General features: G+C 40.5%; 1 protein-coding gene across 4 annotated transcripts in view; it reads right to left on the bottom strand.

The window, feature by feature from the left end:
* Window positions 1–19116, bottom strand: part of LOC132381224 (ankyrin repeat and SAM domain-containing protein 1A-like) — a 496261-nt gene that overhangs the window by 9365 nt on the left and 467780 nt on the right. For 2 of the 4 annotated variants that reach the window (XM_059950559.1, XM_059950566.1), the window contains one exon: window positions 15784–18158. The exons of the other annotated variants lie outside the window; for them this stretch is intronic. In XM_059950559.1, the coding sequence (XP_059806542.1) occupies window positions 18155–18158 (4 nt within the window). In that variant the 3' untranslated portion in view covers window positions 15784–18154. Of the gene's footprint in view, window positions 1–15783; window positions 18159–19116 lie in introns of those variants that run through there. 4 annotated transcript variants of the gene reach the window in all.

Below are 19116 nucleotides of genomic sequence, written 5' to 3'. Positions count from 1 at the left end.
TCTTTATAACGGCACTTTCATGTTGGTCTCAGGACAGATGTTCTGAAGAGATAATGTTAATGAATTTAAAGTTACTCACCCTCTCCACCTCCAATCGTCTTAAGAGCTCTGGCTTATGGACTTCCAGTTTCCTCCTCCTGTAGTCAATAGTCAGCTCTTTGGTTTTACTGACGTTGAATGAAAGGTTGTTCACCTAAAATTTGGACGAACTTCTACAGATGCACAGAGGAGTGCATCTTGACTGGCTGCATTATAGCCTGGTGTGGGAACTGGGAACCAGGAATAGAAAAGTCTACAGAAAGTGGTGGATGCAGCCCAGTCCAGCACAGGCAAAGCCCTCTGCATCACTGAGCACACCTACAGGGGTGCTGCCTTGCCACAAGAAAGCAGCATCCATCATCAAGGACTTCCAACATCCAGGCCATGCTCTGTTCTCACAACCACCATCAGGCAGGAGATACGGGAGCCACCAGGTTCAGGAACTGTTATTACCCAACAACCATCAGGCTGCTGAACCAGAATGGACAACTTCACTCACCTCAACACTGAACTGATTCAACACATCAGGCTCCTGAACCAGTGTGGATAATTTCACTCACCCCAACACTGACCTGATTCAACACATCAGGCTCCTGAACCAGTGTGGATAACTTCACTCACTTCAACACTGAACTGATTCAACACATCAGGCTCCTGAACCAGTGTGGACAACTTCACTCACCTCAACACTGACCTGATTCAACACATCAGGCTCCTGAACCAGTGTGGACAACTTCACTCACCTCAACACTGAACTGATTCAACACATCAGGCTCCTGAACCAGTGTGGATAATTTCACTCACCTCAACACTGAACTGATTCAACACATCAGGCTCCTGAACCAGTGTGGACAACTTCACTCACCCCAACACTGACCTGATTCAACACATCAGGCTCCTGAACCAGCGTGGACAACTTCACTCACCTCAACACTGAACTGACCCCACAACCTATAGAATCATTTTCAAGGTCTCTACAATTTACGTTCTCAGAGTTATTAGTTTACTTTTTAATTATTTTCACATTAGTTGCTTGTCAGCCTTTGTTATTATTTGTTATAATAAATCAGCCATGATGGAATGGTGGAGCAGGCTCGATGGCTTATGGACTTCTTTATAGTTTTTTTATAAATTCTATTAGATTTCCTTATTTTATCCTAAATGTCTGTGATGAAATGAATCTCAAAGTGGTATCCAGTGACATAACAGCATTCTGATAATAAATATACTTTGACTGCACTTTGCCCTTTAATATTTTTTACCTTTATCTTTTGCAAGTGTAAGATCATAGCTTTCTCCGGCAGTAAGACAAGAGAGCATGATTTTTACACTCTCTGATCTGTCTCTCTTCCAGACACCGAACCCACCCTTCAGTATTCTTATTCTGACCTTGAACCAGGTTGACCCTGGCCTGTTGCACCATTTAAATACTTATTATTTTTTATAGTGTAACTTATTGTTGTACTGCCACAAAACAAATTTCATGACTAATATCAGAGACAATAAACCTGACTCTGATACCTTCAGTTTCTCCAACTCTTATCACTTCCAAGGTTATTTTCTTTATTGTTACATTTATTAAAAATGCAATTCCTTTATTAAATTGTCCAGCAAATTACTCTTTCACCTCCCGAACCTGGCATCAAGGTTTCTTTTCTGCAGCTATCAGAAAACTAAGCAAAGTTTCCGGATACATTGTGATAAAAACCTGCCTGTAACACAGGTACAGTTGGATGCTAAACTCAGAGTCATAACCATATAACAATTACAGCACAGAAACAGGCCATCTCGGCCCTTCTAGTCCATGCCGAACGCTTACTCTCACCTAGTCCCACCGACCTGCACTCAGCCCATAACCCTCCATTGCTTTCCTGATGATAAAAAAAATTTCCAGAGATTTTCAGAGGCCTATTGATGAATCGATGTCAATGGATTAATAGTGTGTTTGGAGATCTGGGGCTGGACAAGCCACACTAGAATATTCCTGCAAGTTGGTCACACATCAACACATATCTTCATATATAAGGTGGGAGGAAATATTTGCTGCCCTTGTATCTTGTTCAGTTTTGAACTTTAAATCCAAACACTTTTCTACAATACCTGCTTGCTTGAGTCCCCCTTCAGCATCTACTTACTTTGCTTTAACAAGTATGGGGTAAACAAGTAAACAAGTAAATGTTCATCTTGCATGAGTCAGACCCAGACAGGCCTAGACTGGATATGCAGCAAATACCAGTACACTCTAGAGTTTGCAGGCCAGACTTGTGGAAGCAAATAAATGAACAAAAAATATAATCAATATCAAAATACCTCATGTATGCATAATTTATGACATTGCTATATGGTTAAATTATACAAAGCCTCATTTTCAATGACTTCATGTTGGGCTGGTCTGCTTGAAATGTCAGGGTCAATTTTCAGTCCTGGCCCCCGACTGGCACCAGATTTCCTACCCAAAATGTGCCTGTCCTGTCTAGCCTCCTATTCTCTCAACTCTGTAAACTACACCTGAGATCAAATTTCTATTGCCTATAACCTGTTCAAGTACAAGTGGCATTTGTCTATAACCTCTGTCTTCATTAACTTCTGGTCAACCCACAGGAAGTATCTGGCCAAGATGGTATCTCTGGCCATGTCCTTAGATCCTGTGTAGATCAGCTGGTGGGAGTATTTTCAAAAAATTTCACCTCTCCCTACTTTTGGCAGTGAGTACCTCCTGTTTTAAGACAAGCAGTATCACCCGGTACTCAAGAAAAATAAGATAACATGCCTTAATATAACTTCCCAGTGACTCTGACATCTACCATCAAGAAGTGCTTCAAGAGGCTGGTCTGGCACACATTAACTCCAACCTTGCAGGTACATTGACCCACTGCAAATTATCTCCTATTGAAACAGATCTACCGTGGACACTATCTCCCTAGCCCTTCACTCATCTCTGGAGCGCTGAGACAATAAAAACACCTACTTTAGACTGTTGTTTATTGACTGCAACTCTTCCTTCAACACTGCAATTGCAGGGAACTTCAAAAACAAACCCTGGGACTCAATGGCTCCCTCTGCAATTGCATCCCTGAGTTCCTGACGAATAGACTGCAATTAGTAAGGAGAAGCAGCCACAGCCCCACCACAATTATGCTAAACACTGGCATCCTGCAAGTCTGCGTTCTCAGCCCCTACGCTACACCTTATACATTCATGATTGTGTGGCCACTTTCTGCTCTCAACCAGGCACAAGGTTGCAGATGATACCACAGTGGTAAGCTGCATCTCAAATAATGAGTTTGGAATGCAGCAAATAGAGAGCTTAGTGACATGGTGTCATGACAACAGTATCAACAAAAGAGGGGGGTCATTGACTTTAGGAATGGGCAAAGTCAATGACCAACTGCAGTTCCTAGCTGCATTGAATTGAACTGAATTGATGTTATTTCTTACATCCTTCACATACATGATGAGTAAAAATCTTTACATCTCTGTCTAAATGTGCAATGTGTAATTTATAGTAACATGTAATAAATCATATGTTCAACAGGACAGTCAATATAGCATAGAAATACAATTGTATCAGTGTGAATTAATCAGTCTGGTGGCACGGTGAAAGAAGCAGTCACTCTCTGCAGGGTCCTGCGAGTGAGGGAGGTACAGTTCCCATACCAGGCAGTGATGCAGCCAGTCAGGATGCTCTCAATTGTCCCTCTGCAGAAAGTCCTTAGGATTTGGGGACTCATGCCAAATTTCTTCAAGCGTCTGAGGTGAAAGGGGTGCTGTTGTTGTTTTTACACCACACAACCAGTATGTACAGACCACACGAGGTCCTCGGTGATGTTTATGCTGAGGATCTTGATCCCTTTTAACCCCAGATCCATTGATGTCAATAGGGGTTAGCCTGCCTCCATTCCTCCTGTAATCCACAACCAGCTCCTTTGTTTTTGTGACATCACCGTGTCAGGGTGATGACTTCTTCTCTGAAGGCTGCCTCATTATTATTTGAGATAAGGCCAATCAATGTAGTATCGTCAGCAAATTTAATTAGCAGATTGGAGCTGTGGGTGGTGACACAGTCATGGGTATACAGAGAGTAAAGGGGGGGCTCATTAGTGTTGAGGTTTAGTGTAAGAGTTTCACATTCTTAGGAGTGAACATCACTAATGACCTCTTCTGGTCCAACCATGTTGATGTCACAGCCAAGGAAGTTTATCAGCACCTCTATATGTCCTCGGGAGGCTGAAGAAATGTGGCATGGCCCCATGAATTGTTATTGTTGCACTGTAAAGGGCATTCAGTTTGGATGCACAATGGCTTGGTATGGCTCTGCACTGCTTCACAGAAATCAAAAAAGCTGGATGAACTCAGCACGTGGGGTAGCATCCGTTGAAAGAAGCAGTCAACGTTTCAGGTCGAGATCCTTCTTCAGTACTAAACAAAGAGGGGGCAGGGGCCCTATAAAGAAGGTGGGGGGGGGGAGGGTGGAAAAACAGGACTGTTTGGGACCCTGAATGTTGGTAAGAGAACAGTCCTTCCAGTTGAGGCAACACTTCACTTGTGAGTCTGTTGGGGTAATTTACTGCATCCGGTGCTCCCGGTGCAGCCTCCTCTACATCAGCGAGACCCGACGCAGATTGGGGGACCACTTCATCGAGCACCTCCGCTCCGTCCGCCACAACAGACAGGATCTCCCGGTTGCCATTCACTTCAACTCTGCTTCACGTTCCCATTTGGATATTCCATACATGACCTCCTCTACTGCCACGATGAGACCAAACTTCAGTTGGAGGAACATCTCATATACCGTCTGGGTAGTCTCCAGCCCCTTGGTATGAACATTGAATTCTCCAGCTTCTGGTAATTCCTTCCCTCTCCCTTCCCCATCCCACCTTCAGTCTGTCTCCTCTTCTAGCTGCCTATCCCCTCTCATGACTCTGCCTTCTTCTACTACCCATAGTGCTTTCCCCTTACATTCCTTCTTCACCTCTCCTGCCTAACCCCTCCCCCACCCCTTGATCTTTCCTCTGATTGGTTTTCCACCCTCTCCGTCTTTAATCCTGACGAAGGTTCTCGACCTGAGACATTGACTGCTTCGTTCAACGGATGCTGCCCCACGTGCTGAGTTCATCCAGCTTGTTTGTATGGCTTCTGCAGTGTACCTTGTGTTCACAGAAATCAACCTCCCCTCTTTGGACTGTAAAGCAGCCAGCATAATCATAGCCCCCACCCACCGTGGACATTCTCTCTACACCCTTCTCCCATCAGGAAGAAGATAGAAAGGACTGAAAGCATGAACCACTAGGCTCAAGGCAACTTCTATCTCTGTTATCAGACTCTCAAACGGACTCTTATAAGATGCTTCGCCTGACATCGTTATGATCTTGCATTTCGTTTACCTGCACTTTCTCTGTAGCCTTTACCATTTATTCTGTATTCTCATTGTTTTACCTTACTCTACCTCAATGCACTGTGTAATGATTTTGATAAGGGTGAACAGTATGCAACTTTACACTGTATACACTGTACATGTGACAATAATAAACCAATACCAATATCTAAAAGCCTCAAGTTTAAAATTCTCATCACTATGTTTAAATTATTTTGTGGGTATTTATCCAATATGACTTTCTGCAGGCTAAAACATCTTGTAAGCAGTTGATTTTTCTGACACCATTTTCCTATTACCATTGCCTTCGCTTCCCCAAACCCCTTATTTCCCAGTTCCTTCAGACCTGTCCAGAAAACTCATCTCCAATAAGACCTTCACCCTTGGACATCGAATCATTCCTCAGGTCTCTGTGAAGCACCTTGCTACATAGTGCTGAGAAGCTGAGAAGCAATGTTGAGGTAGTTATGTCCCAGTGTAAACTCTTTATAGAGAAGGGAACATTGATCTCAGAACTGGATTGATATCAGGTTCAGAATGTAATTCTGTTAATCAATTTTGAGTAAATAATTTAAACAAAACAAAAAAACAATAGCATTGTCTCAGATCTAAGCATCAGAAAACGTTATTAATGAAGAGTCTGTGCACCTTGAACTCAAAGCAACATCAGCATCACAAAATAGCTTGGGAGAAAGCCAGTTGAAGATAACTGCCTATAATTCCCACAGGGAAGTATTTAACTGATCTGAATGTTCGATATGGCTGGATGATGGAGCTGACCCATTTTGATTAATGTATGTAATTTGTTGTTTGTTATGTGGATCTGTTTGAATTTGGTTGGCAGCATCATTACCGATATCTTGTACACATTTCTGTGACTGGGACACAGTAATTCAGCAAAATTAATGAGGTATGCAGGATTATTGTGGGCACCAGCTATCTCACAAATACCACTTCAAACACTGCTCTTAAACTGTATGATGGCATATTTAATTTTTCAGATAGTGTTTTCAGATAGCAAGTTTGCTGATGATACTAAGCTGGGTGGCAGTGTGACATGTGATGAGGATGTTAGGAGAATTCAGGGTGACTTGGATAGGCTGGGTGAGTGGGCAGATACTTGGCAGATGACATTTAATGTGAATAAGTGTGAGGTTATCCACTTTGGGAGTGAGAACAGGAAGGCAGATTATTATCTGAATGGTGTAGAGTTAGGTAAGGGAGAAATACAAAGAGATCTAGGAGTCCTTGTTCATCAGTCACTGAAGGTGAATGAGCAAGTGCAGCAGGCAGTGAAAAAGGCTAATGAAATGTTGGCCTTTATTACAAAGGGAACTGAGTACAAGAGCAAGGAAATCCTCTTGCATTTGTACAGGGCCCTGGTGAGACCACACCTGGAGTATTGCATAAGTTTTGGTCTCCAGGGTTAAGGAAGGACATCCTGGCTGTAGAGGAAGTGCAGCGTAGATTCACAAGGTTAATTCTTGGGATGTCAGGACTGTCTTACGCAGAGACGTTAGAGAGACTGGGCTTGTACACGCTGGAATTAAGGAGATTGAGAGGGGATCTGATTGCAACATATAAGATTATTAAGGGATTGGACAAGATAGAGGCAGGAAATATGTTCCAGATGCTGGGAGAGTCCAGTACCAGAGGGCATGGTTTGAGAATAAGGGGTAGGTCATTTAGGACAGAGTTGAGGAAAAACTTCTTCTCCCAGAGAGTTGTGTGGGTCTGGAATGCACTGCCTTGGAAGGCAGTGGAGGCCAATTCTCTGGATGCTTTCAAGAAGGAGCTAGATAGGTATCTTATGGATAGGGGAATCAAGGGATATGGGGACAAGGCAGGAACCGGGTATTGATAGTAGATGATCAGCCATGATCTCAGAATGGCGGTGCAGGCTCAAAGGGCCGTATGGTCTACTTCTGCACCTATTGTCTATTGTTTGAAACATCTGCAAGTGGAAGCAGACCAAGGAAAGGTGACAATATTTTCTCATTGGAGTACCCTCTTTTCTCCCCAGCTATGGGTAAATAGCCCATCTTGTGGGCAGCCCCGGGAGAGGTGGAGGCTATGGGGGTGAACCCAGACAGAAAATTCAGAATGGAGACCCTGAGGCAGCTAGTCAACACTGAAAAGCCTTCCAGGGGTTCCTGCAGCCAAGCTGGTGCCAAACACATTGCTTCATTCTCCTTTGGACTACACTGAGAGAGGGATCTTGATGACTGGGCATCCCAAGAGCATTATACTGTCTGCCCAGGCTTGTGTCCCGGAGGTCACTTAGTCCATTGCCCTTTGAGACAGATGGATGCCATCAATCAATCACCTTTTATGTTGGTTCAAGACACAGAATTAGAGGCTATGAGCAGATTAATAACCAATTTACAGCAAAAAAATTGTTTTGTGCCAAGATTTATGAAGGGATTAAGTGGGTCAATCTACCTTCAGATTAACTTAGTGCTCACAAGAACCATGTCTACAGAGGAGATAAGCAGCAGGTGCAGTTGTATAAGTCAATGGTGAGGCCGTACTTGGAGCACTGTGTAGTTTTAGTCACCATTATAGGAAATTGTGGTCAAATGGGGAAAAAACGCATAGATTTACAAGGATGTGGCCAGGATTAGAGGGCCTGAGCTTTAGGAAGAAGTTAGACAGGCTAGGCCTTTATTCTTAGAATGTAGGAGAATGAGGAGTGACCTCATAGAAGTGTTTAAGATTATGAGTGGCATAGATAAGATGGATGGTTACATGGGGTTGGGAGTCCAAAACTAGGAGGTGTAATTTTAGGGTGAGATGGGAAAGATTTTAAAGGAATCTGAAGGGCAACCTTTTTGTGCAGAAGATCGTGAGTTGTATGGAAGGAGCTGCCTCAGGAAGTGGTTGATGCAGCTACAGTAGTACATGTCAGGCAGGACTTGAAGGTTGAACATAGGAAACTGGGATTAACTGGTGAATAATAGTCAGCATGCACTGTGTGGGCTGAAAGACCTGTATCAAAAGGCCAGTTTTTCTATTGTCAGACTCTTTAACTCCCTACTGCTCTGTTCTCCTTTCCCCTACCTTCCAATATACAAGTCTTGGGGAAGGGGGTTATTTACTATGGCCAATAGCAGCAGTAGTAAGAAGATAAAAGATACTGCAGATGCTAGAATCTGGAACAAAAAAAACCCCAGCATGCTATAAGAACCCAGCAGGTCAAGCAACATGTGGGAGGAAAATGTATGTCAACATTTTGAGTCAAAACTCTATCAGGATTCTGTGCAAGATTTCAACCCAAGACATTGGCATCCACAGATGCTGTTTGGCCTACTTAGAGCATTTTTTTGTAAGTTATCAGCACATGGGGTGTGTGAGGAAACACACCTGGTTATGGAGAGAAATGTCTCTCCTCCTGTACAGTACTTCAATATGCCTGATCATTCCTGAAAGAAGAGAAACGTGAAAAAGTTCCAAACTTCCATTGTTGGACTCCCAGGGTATTCAGTTGCTTGTGTCCTACACTGCAGCATCTAGAAGTAAGCATGGTGACCAGTTAATACACTTCATGTTAGGGTTCCAGTGACCTGCTGCTTTGTGCCATGTTTTACTGGGGACAAGGCACCTATAATTCACCAGCACTGTAATGGGAACCATGGCATTCATTTGGGAGTGTCGTGCAATGTGGTATCTGACAGTGCTGTAGGGAGGATGCTGATGGAGCAGAAAGAAGGCTTGGTACCAGATGGGTCTATCAAGTGTTAATTTGCCACAAACCCAATGAAATTTATAGATCACTCTCATGCAGCTGGAAAAAAAAACATAACAAGGGAAAGAATAAGCTCCAGTAGGAATAAAAGTACAAAACTATCTATTTTAGGCTAGCTGGCAGTACACAATAACAAACATTATTTACATACCATTATCCATCAAAAAGTGAGCCTTGAAGTTCCTTTGTACAAACCAAAACAATGTTATGCAGCTGGAAAAAATAGATTGTCCTGGAGTGTAAGAATATTTTTTTTCATTTCTTGTACCTCTGGAGTACAAAAATAATTTGCTCATTTCTTCTGGTCTTAGCCATAAATTATAGATAGGGTCAGAGCCACAGATCTTTTCAACTTCCTATTATCAAAATCATTCTAGGTTGCTGCTGCTGTTCTCTGCTACATTGGCAAGGCCACCCAATCTCCAAGTTCAAGGATAGGACACCACCTCTTTTCCTAGAGTCCACAGAGCAAGTACAGGGACTTGTTATATTCCAGTCTTCCAAATGTGCAGGAATTTATAGATCAATCTTCAAAGAGGTCATTATGGCAACATCCTGCCAGGATCTTGGAGGGAGTCTTGTAAAATTATTTCCTACAGATACTGCTTTTCATCAACATGCCCAGATTCTCAAAGAAAACTCTCCCACCTGACTCACAACATTGCAGCATATAGTACATTCATTAAGCAGCAGCACACCCTGTGGTGGAGAAGTACTGTTTGCATTGAGAATGATGCTTTCAGAGCTGCTAGGCAAGAATACAGCTGCATGGTTAAATGCTGGCAGCTGCGAGAACTTGCAAATGATCAAATGTGTATCTGAAACAGACAGGATGCAGCATTGTAAAGGAAACATAACGTTGTTTGGTGAACTTAAAAAAAGGAGCCCCCCCCCAATCTTCATAATGAAAAAAATACATTATTAACTATGAATGCGATGAAAACCCCAGTTCAGTTCTCCATTTTCTTTGTTGCCAGATTACTTTTGCTGAAGATGACTGATTGCATTTGTGTTTATTCCAGCGTATCACCAGTCCTTAAAAACAGCAACTGCAACAACTGAGGAGCCCCGAAAATGTTGTTAGGGCACTTTGCTAGAGTCAGAAGTTGTCTTAATCTCAAGGACAATCACTTTTACATCACTCAAATTCAGATTTTGGACCAAAGGATGAAAGAAGTATGGACTAAGATGAGTGGGAATACAGATGATTGGGAAAGTTTTAAGGAACAGCAGATCTTAACTAAAAAAGCAATACGGAGAGAAAAAATCAGGTATGAGCTCAGTCTAGCCAGGAATATAAAAGGGGATAGCAAAAGCTTTTTTAGCTATGTGAAGAGAAAGAAGATAGTTAAGAACAATGTTGGCCCCTAGAAGAATGAATTGGGAGAAATTGTTATGGGAAACAGGGAAATGGCAACAGAATTTAATGCGTACTTTAGATCTGTCTTCACCAGGGAGGACACAAGCAATCTCCCAGATGTATGGATGGGCCAGGGTCATAAGATATCAGAGGAATTGAGACAGATTGACATTAGGAAAGAAACTGTGATGAGTAGACTGGTAGGACTGAAGGCTAATAAATCCCCGGGTCCAGATGGTCTGCACCCGAGGGTTCAAGAAGAGGTGGCACAGGAAATTGCGGATGCATTGGTAATCATTTTCCAATGTTCCTTAGATTCAGGATCAGTTCCTGAAGATTGGAGAGTGGCTAATGTTATCCCACTTTTCAAGAAGGGAGGGAAGGAGAAAACGGAGAACTATCGCCCTGTTAGCCTAACGTCAGTCGTGGGGAAGATGCTTGAGTCTATTATTAAGGACAAAATAGTGGCATATCTTGATGGCAGTAATAGGATTAGGCCGAGCCAGCATGGATTTACCAAGGGCAAATCATGCTTGACTAATCTGTTGGAGTTTTTTGAGGGTGTAACAAGGATGTTAGACGAGGGTAAGCCAGTGGATGTTGTGTACCTAGATTTTCAGAAGGCATTCGATAAGGTGCCACATAGGAGATTGGTGAGTAAAATCAGAGCTCATGGCATTGGGGGCAGGGTTTCAACATGGATAGAAAACTGGTTGGCAGATAGAAAGCAAAGGGTAGCAGTGAATGGGTGTTTCTCGGACTGGCTGGAGGTGACTAGTGGGGTACCACAGGGCTCTGTATTGGGACCACAGCTCTTTGCGATTTATGTCAACGATTTAGATGAGGGCATTGAAAACTATATCAGCAAGTTTGCTGACGATACTAAACTGGGTGGCAGTGTGACATGCGAAGAGGACGTTAGGAGAATACAGGGAGACTTGGATAGGCTGGGTGAGTGGGCAGATACTTGGCAGATGTCATTCAATGTGAACAAATGTGAAGTTATCCACTTTGGAAGCAGGAACAAGAGGGCAGAGTATTGTCTGAACGGTGTAGAGTTAGGTAAGGGAAAAATGCAAAGAGACCTAGGAGTCCTAGTTCACCAGTCAATGAAGGTGAATGAGCAAGTGCAACAGGCAGTGAGGGCAAATGGAATGTTGGCCTTTGTTACAAGGGGAATTGAGTACAAGAGCAAGGATGTCCTTTTGCATTTGTACAGGGCCCTGGTGAGACCACACCTGGAATATTGTGTACAGTTTTGGTCTCCAGGTTTAAGGAAGGACATTCTGGCAATTGAGGAAGTGCAGCGTAGATTCACTAGGTTGATTCCTGGGATGGCAGGGCTGTCTTACGCAGAGAGATTGGAGAGATTGGGCTTGTACACGCTGGAATTGAGGAGATTGAGAGATCTGATTGAAACGTTAAAGATAATTAAAGGATTTGATAGGATTGAGGCAGGAAATATGTTCCAGATGTTGGGAAAGTCCAGTACCAGAGGGCATGGATTGAGAATAAGAGGTCAGTTATTTAAAACAGAGTTGAGGAAGAGCTTCTTCTCCCAGAGAGTTGTGGAGGTGTGGAATGCACTGCCTTGGGAGACAGTGGAGGCCAATTCTCTGGATGCTTTCAAGGAGGAGCTAGATAGATATCTGATGGATAGGGGAATCAAGGGATATGGAGACAAGGCAGGGACTGGGTATTGATAGTGCATGATCAGCTATGATCTCAGAATGGCGGTGCAGACTCGAGGGGCCGAATGGTCTACTTCTGCACCTATTGTCTATTGAATGTTCAGAACTAAACCTCATCTTCAGTAAGGTTACTGGTTAGATACTTTTCTTACACTTTTTATCATTTGCTGATAATTGACAGAAGACAAATTGGATGGTAATGGTCCAGATTAAGTACGTACTTACTTGTATAAATGGGAGATCAATGTGTGGATGCCAATGTTCCCGCTGTATGAGAGGTGCAGCTAGATCAATTATAAATTCTCAAAGCATAGGTGGGATTGTTCCTGGCCCCTTAACCTTTGTTGCAGCCAATATCACATTTCTTCATAGCATGTGGAGTGAATCAAAGGGACTGGTCTCTGTGATAATGTAAGTCTCCATTTTTCCTGTTGCAGACTTTTACAAATACCTAAGTTTTGTACTCACTGAAGATGCAATCTTTATGAATATTCCTTTTCTCACGAGGTTTCTCTTGTCCTCACCATTCATGAATGTCTGCCAAAACTGCATAATTTTGTTGTGATGTTAGTTGGAGAATTACTTATATGTGGCTACCTAACCAGGCTGTGACAGTTGCATAGTGTACAGTCTTGCAGTTTCAACAGACTAGGAGCCTAAACATTTAATGGATTCGATGCCACAATGGGTGGTATTTCAACATGCGGATAATACTATTAGTAAATGGTGAATTTCTTCTGTTGTCACTGTTGCTGCAGTCATGAACATCATGTTTAGAGCTGCTAGATCTGTTCTCAGTCCAAACTATTCAAGATAATGTCTAATGCTCAACACAATGGAAGAGTGCCTCCATAAAAACTGCATGATGATTCCTCCCTCTAACATTATTGTGGACACATCTTCACAACAGATGCATTGATTAGCAAGGGCCAAGTAGTGAAACAGACACAAGCTGAAAAGCCTAGCCACTACCTCTCTTCTTTTCTGAGCCCTGTGTCTCAGATTATACCAAGAGCTGGTCAGTTATGAATTTTCCACTCCCTGACCTATGTTGCTTTCCACTCTGGCCACACATCAAATTTTAAACTCCATGTTTCACTTTCAAATTCTTCTGTTTAAAACAGAGAACTGAGATTCTCTCACACAAACCATTCATATAACCTTAAGTTCACTTATCCAAAAGCATTGTTCCTTCAATTGTCTTCAGCTTTGATATTCCTTCCCCACTATCTCAATTCTAAAATCACTTTTTGACTATTCTTTTTGTTTGGAAAAGGATTGTTTACAAAGTAAAAAATGATTTAGACATGCTAGGTATTGCTCAGCAATTTCATATTTTCCCAGAATTTAGAAATTATAATTTTGGGAATAGAAAAACATGAAATGAATGTCATGAGTTTCACCTCATGTAATTGTTGCTCCAGCCACCCTATCCTCCCCTGCACTGACCTCTCTCCTCAGAGCAACTGCACTATTAATCACACCATTCTCCTTCTCTTCCTCTGCACACTACCATTGACCATGTTTTAACCTTCACATCCATTTATTTTTTCTGCCATCAAAAAAGGGCCACATTTTCTCACTGTAGCACCTTCATTGCTTTTCTCCCTCAGAACCAAGAACCTCTTATACACTTAAGATTTTAATTTTCATCTCAATTCGTAATGCTCACTTTGAGGTTCTTTGCCCTTACTCTCCATACTGTATATTAATAGCCACTCCGGATTTTCTTGATACCTCCATTGCCTAAAGCACAGACCTCCTCTAATTACTCCTAACTCTCCTTTCCTCAAGAAAACCTCTCCCATTTCATTTATACCTGTAGTTTCAAAATCTGAGCTAGCTCACCCATGACCATTCATCTCAGTAGCTGTTGTTGATATTGAGTATCGTCTGCAGCTCCCACAAGCCTACCAGCAGTTCACCTGAAGGGCTCTCCGCCCTTGTCTGACTCTCCAGGTGGCAGTTCACTCCTTCACTTTTAGTTTTCATATCTCTGAATGTACTATATTCCCACATTCAGTTGTTTATTTTATAACATTCATTTTTTTTCTAATTACTCCAAGCTATCATGCTATCAAAATTGCTGTCACTAACGCTATCAATATCATCATGTGGTCAGTGAAGGTGATCCAATATTCCCTAAGATGTCTGAAAGGTCTGACCAAACTATGATTTCTATCATCCAGCTCATTGGAAGTGCACTCATTTGGTCCCCCTTTTAACTTCTGAACGTTGATAGGCTAGATATAGAAAGTTAATCCTGGCCTTTCTGCAATAGCTTATCTCCCTAATTTTACTCCATTACCTTTAACATATGCTTATGATACATCTTGTGGTTCTTCACATTTCTCATCTACCTGGGCCTTTTGCCAGAAGGGTCATTACCTCATTAACATTCTTCCAGCAGCTGAATGAATAATGTGGCTCAGATAGAGTGCAAAGTATGCATTAAACTCTTCCCACAGTAAGACTTGGCTGTGGTCCAAATCTCAAAAACTTTATATAAAATGCACATAGTAATAGTGAGTTCACCAATTTCTGACTGTAGATGATACATGAATTGAAAGGATGCTATTCAACGTACCACTTGATTATCAATTTCACTTGAAACACCGAGAATTCATATTGAACCATCATGGGAACCATCAGCTGATCATGGGAGCAGGACAGTCTCAGGACATGAACAAGCAGAAAAAGGCCAGTCTGCACAGCTTCTCGGCTGAAGTGACTGCAACTTTAAGTGGCTATGGCAGTTATTACCTATAAGCAATCAACATTGGCTGCTATCTGCTATGTCTGATGCGCCAAGGACAGGATTGCTGTGTTAAGAATTTCCTTTGTGGCATTTTCTTCTGCAGTATTGTACTTGAAATTGATGTACATTTTGCTTTGACTTGCTGCAGACTGATTTGAAACTTGAGTATGAATGAAGGAAGAAGTGATGTTCAAGGATGGGGCAGAAATCTGATATCCATAGAGAACTTTGGCGTGCTTGTTCACTAAAATTATCCAAAAAAACTAGTTTAGATATTTAAATAATGTACCTAATAAACTCTCCAAACCACCACATTAGAATCATATTAATTGGACAAACTAGTTCCACTAAATTCAAAAATGCTCGAGATGGAATTCTTGTAATGAAATTATGAAGACATTTTATATTTTACACAACTTTAATTAAACCTTAAAGTGCAGGAGTGGAATCAGGATTATTGAGATCTTATAACCCAAGGAAAAGAATTCCATAAAAAGGAAAGAATTTTGGAATCCAATTTTACTCATTGATCTAAGTCAATTGGAAGAGAAAGCCAAGAAAGGCCAAAAATTAATTCATATTAAGTTGTGTTGTAGCTTATTTTTGTATTGAACTGTGGGGTGGGAATGGCCTCATGAAACTCACAGAGGCTCAGATTTATTGGTGGAAAGTATAGAAAAGTTAATGACAGGGTTTAAGACTTGGTGTGGTTCTTGTAATGGATAAGTGAAAATCCAAATTTCAAGTATATGACCCTGCAAACTAAAAGCATTTGGCACTGTTAAGCTCAGTTCTTTGGAATAATCTGCACAATAGTGTTAATCAGGTTCTGTTTATTGATCATTTCCAATTGTACAAATAAAGGCAAAAAAAACCCAAAAACAGACTGGAAGCCCAGGTAAATTTACAAACTCTTATTGTTATGAGGTCAGTCTAGTTTTTGCACAATAGTCCTAGTGTTTGGTACCATGATGTGTCTAGTTGCAATACTTGCTTATGAATCTACAGTTATGTACACATAGAAATATATGTTGTTCAAGTACTGCAATATAGAACTAGAAAATTAATAAACACCCATCAATACATATAGATCCAATACTAACCATCAGAAATATCTAAAGTTCAGAACAAGATATACACTAGTAAGCCCTGCTTAGTGTCTACACAGCATTCACAGCCCTTGACCAAGAGTAGAAATAAATTTTTAAACAATTTTACAATAGTCAAACTGAGACTCAAATTAGTGAAGCAGCTATGTTCCTTGCCCATTAGTGCACTTTTACTGGGATTATTACTGTTCATCAAAACAATCAAGACATCTATTAAAAATCTCTACAAAAGAGGTGATTCATTATTAATGAATGAGTTCTGAGCAACTATCAAATTATTTATGCAGACAAGTTTGGGTAACAATACTGCTGCTTAGATGTCTGTACATAATTTGAATATTTTAAAAAATCCTCTTTACCAGCCAACTCCTTTGATTCAAAAGCCATTTTATGGCATTAATGTCCTGCACAGCATGAATTAATAACTGCTTATTGGAATAATTATCCAACAATCCCAATTTTATAATTACACCACATCTGTTAAATCTTTAACTACTGCCTGCTGATTACAAAATTCAGGGCTGCCAGCTGCTCAAGGTCAGCACTGCTTAGAGAGACATGGCCAAAATAAGCTACTGCACAGAATGTTGCAATGTCCCACCACTGAGGAAGCAGGTGACAAAATGGCAGTAACCTGCCATCTTCAGAAATTTAATTATAAAATCAGGGTTACTTTGACCTCAGTCACAGAAGCAGCTGAATTTATTCTTTTGGTTTTTGGAGTTTAAGTAATGGCAAATTTCTCCAAAAGGAAACCAATGATTTAAAAATAATAATTACAATCCAAAGGTGAAAACAAGCAAAAGCCAGGGATAACATATTAAAGTTCAATCTAAGTACAAATTTGTAACTGTTGAATCACTGCACGAAGGGGTCTTATACAATTTTTAATTTTCTCCACAATAACTCTTCATAGGATTGGGTCAGTATTATATCATATGAATCAAAGAAACCAACATCTTCATGCTAAACCGTTTGTAAAATTGGTAATATTTAATTCCCACAATCATGCTTTTGAATATTTCACTCTCCTTGTTATTGCAGTCCTGTAAAAATGAAACACTGACAGTTTTTCATATACCACGAAGAATCTCAGCTCCAATGTCTCCTTTATAGTTCATGACCTAACATCTTAAACACACTGAACTCCAGAAAATGGACATGAAAGTGGTATTTTGTAAAAAAAAATACAAATTAATTTTGCGGAGGCTGATAAGGACACAATTTTGCTTTGGGACAGAAGCACTGCTTGAAATTAATTCCAGTAAATTTAAAGCATAACCATATTTCCTGATACCTTTTTGCTTCATTCAAGTGCAGGTTCATAGTTTAAGTACAACAATACTACTGAAGCAAAAGCCACCATACTTTATGATACCAAGATTTTGATCAAATATCTTCTCCCATCTGCAAATGATTAGCAATGCTAGGTCAGATATGATTTGAACACAGCAAAATATTTTGAGATGCCTGCCATTAAAATTATTAATCTTTCATAATATAAGTTCATGAAGAAGTTAATGCTGTACTTGCTCTTTAACATGTTCAATTGCTTTAGGTTAGAACTGTACAATCCAGTGATCTTAATCAGATTTGCTTTGTACAACAGTGATGGGTTGGAGGAAATAAAGGACAATTAAAAATATGATTTAATGAAAGTATTTTCAACATAAAAAACTAAAACCCTGTTCCTCACAGTTTATGTACTAAGGCGCTGGGGACAATAGACATTTCTGTTTACTGATAGAGAAAATAAGCCAGGGTAAACCATATCGAAGATGATTGCTCCAACTGATCTTTGCTGCAAAGGGCAATTTGGTGTTGTTGGCAATGAATCTTCTTTGGCTAAATAGTTAAATCTCTTGATGGCATTGAAGCACTTGTGAAGGAAGTTTTAAAATCGCTTCTCCTATGTTGTGCTATTATATTGAATCTGGAAGTCACTGCCACACCGGTCAACTTCAGTTCCATGTTCTGCTGGGTGTGTGTTGTCATTTCTCAGATGGCTTTAATTTTCCCTCATGATGATCTGTCACCCATTGCCACATTTCCAGTAAACATACACTCACCACAGGCTTTCAGCTACATAAAGTTAAAACAAAAAGAAAAATGTATGTGATGTTAAACTTAAACAGTGACTGAACTTGGATGTTCCAGACAATACAACGATTTCCACAAAAGAAAGCTACAAATAACCATGTAGGAATCCTGAATATTTTGTGCGTTTTAAAGCAATTAATTTAAGAACACATTTTAGACCAACATGGCGCTGCAGATTAGAAAGAAGAATTGAAAGAGTAAATGGAATAGGTAGAACATAGCTACTCAGCAAAGCTTTCAGACTCTTAAAAAAAGAAACAGGAAGGAATAAATCTGATTTAACTGATCCCAACAGCCAAATTGATACAATTTCATCTTAAATGCATTAAAAGCTGGTTAAAATTGGATTTGCCCAAGGAATTGCATTCCATTACCAAAGGCATACTGTATCATATAGTCTGATTCATACTGAATATTTTCAGACTATTAGATGGCATTTAATTTTTGTTTTACACTCTTAACTGTAACTTACTGAAGTATGAACATTACACTCAACAAATAAATAGTGCTCACTGTTCAGTATATTAACATCTGCTCATGGAAAGCTTAACTTATTGTCACCAGTTATTTGATCTGGTGTGATACCCTCTCTAGGGAATCTGCAGAAATCATGAGCAGAAAAAAAATGTTCAGCTTCTCAATAGACTGAAGGACAAAAACCAGAATTGATTAGACCAAGAATTGTCAATTCTAAATGTTAAATGTTCTAGAAAAAAATTCAGAAAGCATTTCATCTCCAAGAATAACTAAACTTGTGAAGGAAATTCTGTATTTGTTAAGTTAAATTTTCAGTGTTGAAAGTAATGTCTGGTATTAAAATTCACTTCTGCCTGACTGCATCAGATCTGCGTTGTTGTTCAGTTGTGCACAAGTCTAGCACCTTTGCTGCTTTACATGGATTTTAATGCCAAATTCATGAGAGTAACAGTCTCTCAACATA

Source organism: Hypanus sabinus, chromosome 25 (genome assembly GCF_030144855.1).
Source record: "Hypanus sabinus isolate sHypSab1 chromosome 25, sHypSab1.hap1, whole genome shotgun sequence".
Classification (NCBI taxonomy): domain Eukaryota; kingdom Metazoa; phylum Chordata; class Chondrichthyes; order Myliobatiformes; family Dasyatidae; genus Hypanus; species Hypanus sabinus.
The sequence above is the reverse complement of the archived record's forward strand: the minus strand, read 5'-3'. Positions and strand labels throughout refer to the sequence as shown.